Source organism: Triticum dicoccoides, chromosome 2A (assembly GCF_002162155.2).
Source record: "Triticum dicoccoides isolate Atlit2015 ecotype Zavitan chromosome 2A, WEW_v2.0, whole genome shotgun sequence".
NCBI lineage: Eukaryota > Viridiplantae > Streptophyta > Magnoliopsida > Poales > Poaceae > Triticum > Triticum dicoccoides.
This window is the reverse complement of record NC_041382.1, coordinates 627,448,836-627,450,654: the sequence shown is the minus strand read 5'-3', so window position 1 is coordinate 627,450,654 and position 1,819 is coordinate 627,448,836. Positions and strand designations below refer to the sequence as shown.

At 55.6% G+C, this 1,819-nt stretch overlaps 1 protein-coding gene across 1 annotated transcript; it reads left to right on the top strand.

Moving 5' to 3' along the window:
• Positions 1–1,048: 1,048 nt before the first annotated feature.
• On the top strand, positions 1,049–1,565 carry LOC119359725 (auxin-responsive protein SAUR50-like). The gene has a single exon (XM_037625826.1). The coding sequence runs from the start codon at positions 1,049–1,051 to the stop codon at positions 1,427–1,429; it is 381 nt and encodes a 126-aa protein (XP_037481723.1). The 3' UTR covers positions 1,430–1,565.
• The last annotated feature ends 254 nt before the right edge of the window (positions 1,566–1,819 follow it).

Genomic DNA, 1,819 nt, shown 5'->3' with positions numbered 1-1,819 from the left:
AGCAGAATGTGAAGCTGGCAGCGCACCGCTCGGCCGCCGGCCGGTGGCTCCGGAGAGTGAGGAGCAGTCCCGGCAGAGCTTCCTTTCACCGCAATGAATGCCGCCGCCGCCGTCGCCCCGTCCAATGAGGCCGCGAGCCCCATCCCTCTCCTCGCGCCCTAGCTTATCTCCTCCCCGACCTCAAGGCGATGTGTGCAAGAATCTAACTCCTTCGACAACTTCGAGACGCAGTTAGTTGCTCGGCCGCTCGATCCTCCTCCCATTATTGGAGAGAGAGCATGCCGCTCCAGAATCTTCGTGACGTCGATCGACCATTTTGGTTGAAGGAGATGGGAGGAGGAGAAAAGGACTACGTAGTACGTACACGGTGATGTACCAGCTCCATACGTTCAAGGACGTACGCCGGGACTATCTCGTACCGTCTGAGAACTGTTTTATATTCTGTCAAGGGCTGTGGCCTTTGCGTGGTCAACATGCGCCTGCCGATAAATTCGTGTCAAGCTGTACGCAGTGGTTGCTGGAGACTGCAAGGCACTCATTTGACCGGAATATCGTGGCGGAATTCAGGAGCACTGCTGCCTCGGTTGATCCATCCATATAAAGGTAGGCCACTGGTGATGGTGTACGGCTGTACGCTAATGGCAGCACATGCACGACTTAATGCAGACACAGGTAATTTTCAACGATCGCGACGACGGCTTTACATCACTGTGGATGCAACTAAAAGTTGCCCGCATAACGATAAGTGACATAAGGAATCCCCTTGGCCGTTGCGGCCTAGACCGTGCAAACGTATATACCAATGTACGATCGGTTTTCTTTCGTTCTCTTTGGCGTACGCACATCCAAACGTCACCTCGAGAGTCTAGTTTTGCAGCTTGCCACAAGCTAAACAAACATAGCACATGCCTCTGAGGCTACAACCATTAATGTCGACCAATCCACAAGGCACAGGCCCAGTTGCATGACCGCGTATATATACAGAATATACGCAGCAGTGCCACACAGTGCCACACAGACACACGTACGCATGGTACGTTCGAGCGGCATGAAGGGACGACGGCGATCCAACAGGAGGCTCCTCAGGTCCTTCCTGGGCGCCTGCAGGAAGCTCAGCGCCGAGCTGCAGCTGCTCGGCCCGACGGCGAGCGCGTGGGCGCAACTCGAGGCCGGAGACGAGGCCATCCCGGTGGACGTGCCGAGGGGCCACACGGTGGTGTACGTCGGGGAGGAGCTGCGGCGGTACGTCGTCCGAGTCTCCTCCCTCGACCACCCGCTGTTCCGGGAGCTGCTCGACCGCGCGCGGGAAGAGTACGAGTTCGCCGCCGACGCCAGGCTCTGCCTGCCCTGCGACGAGGACATCTTCCTCGCCGTGCTCTGCCACGTCGACTCCAACCACGACTACTGGAGGCTGGCACTCTGCAGCTGATCCCCGAACGCCGCGCGCGTTGGCCCCTCTCCTGTGTAGGATGCAAAGTACAGCAGCTAATTGGTGCGGGATGACGAGATTTGCGTTCATGGTCTCGGGTGTATAGGTGTAGGCTCCATGTGTGCACAAATTTAGTTCCGTTGTTCAATGCTCTGTATTCCATTCTCCAAGGATGCGTCGCATGCAAAACGTCGTGGTACAGAATGACATCCATTCTAGGACGTAACCTTGCAGTTTGTTTGGCTTCCTAATTCGTTCGGTCCATGGCTATCCATGCTTTGCAATTGCGCACAGTGCAAAATTAGTGTTAATTTGAAAGCTAGTGGTGGTCCTGGTGGGCTAATTGATAAGTTGGCTCCTTATAAGTACGGCCATCTTTTGGTCCATGTT

What these genes read in the sequence shown, in the direction of transcription:
- LOC119359725 (XM_037625826.1), top strand. Translation starts at nt 1,049, where the DNA reads ATGAAGGGACGACGGCGATCCAACAGGAGGCTCCTCAGGTCCTTCCTG.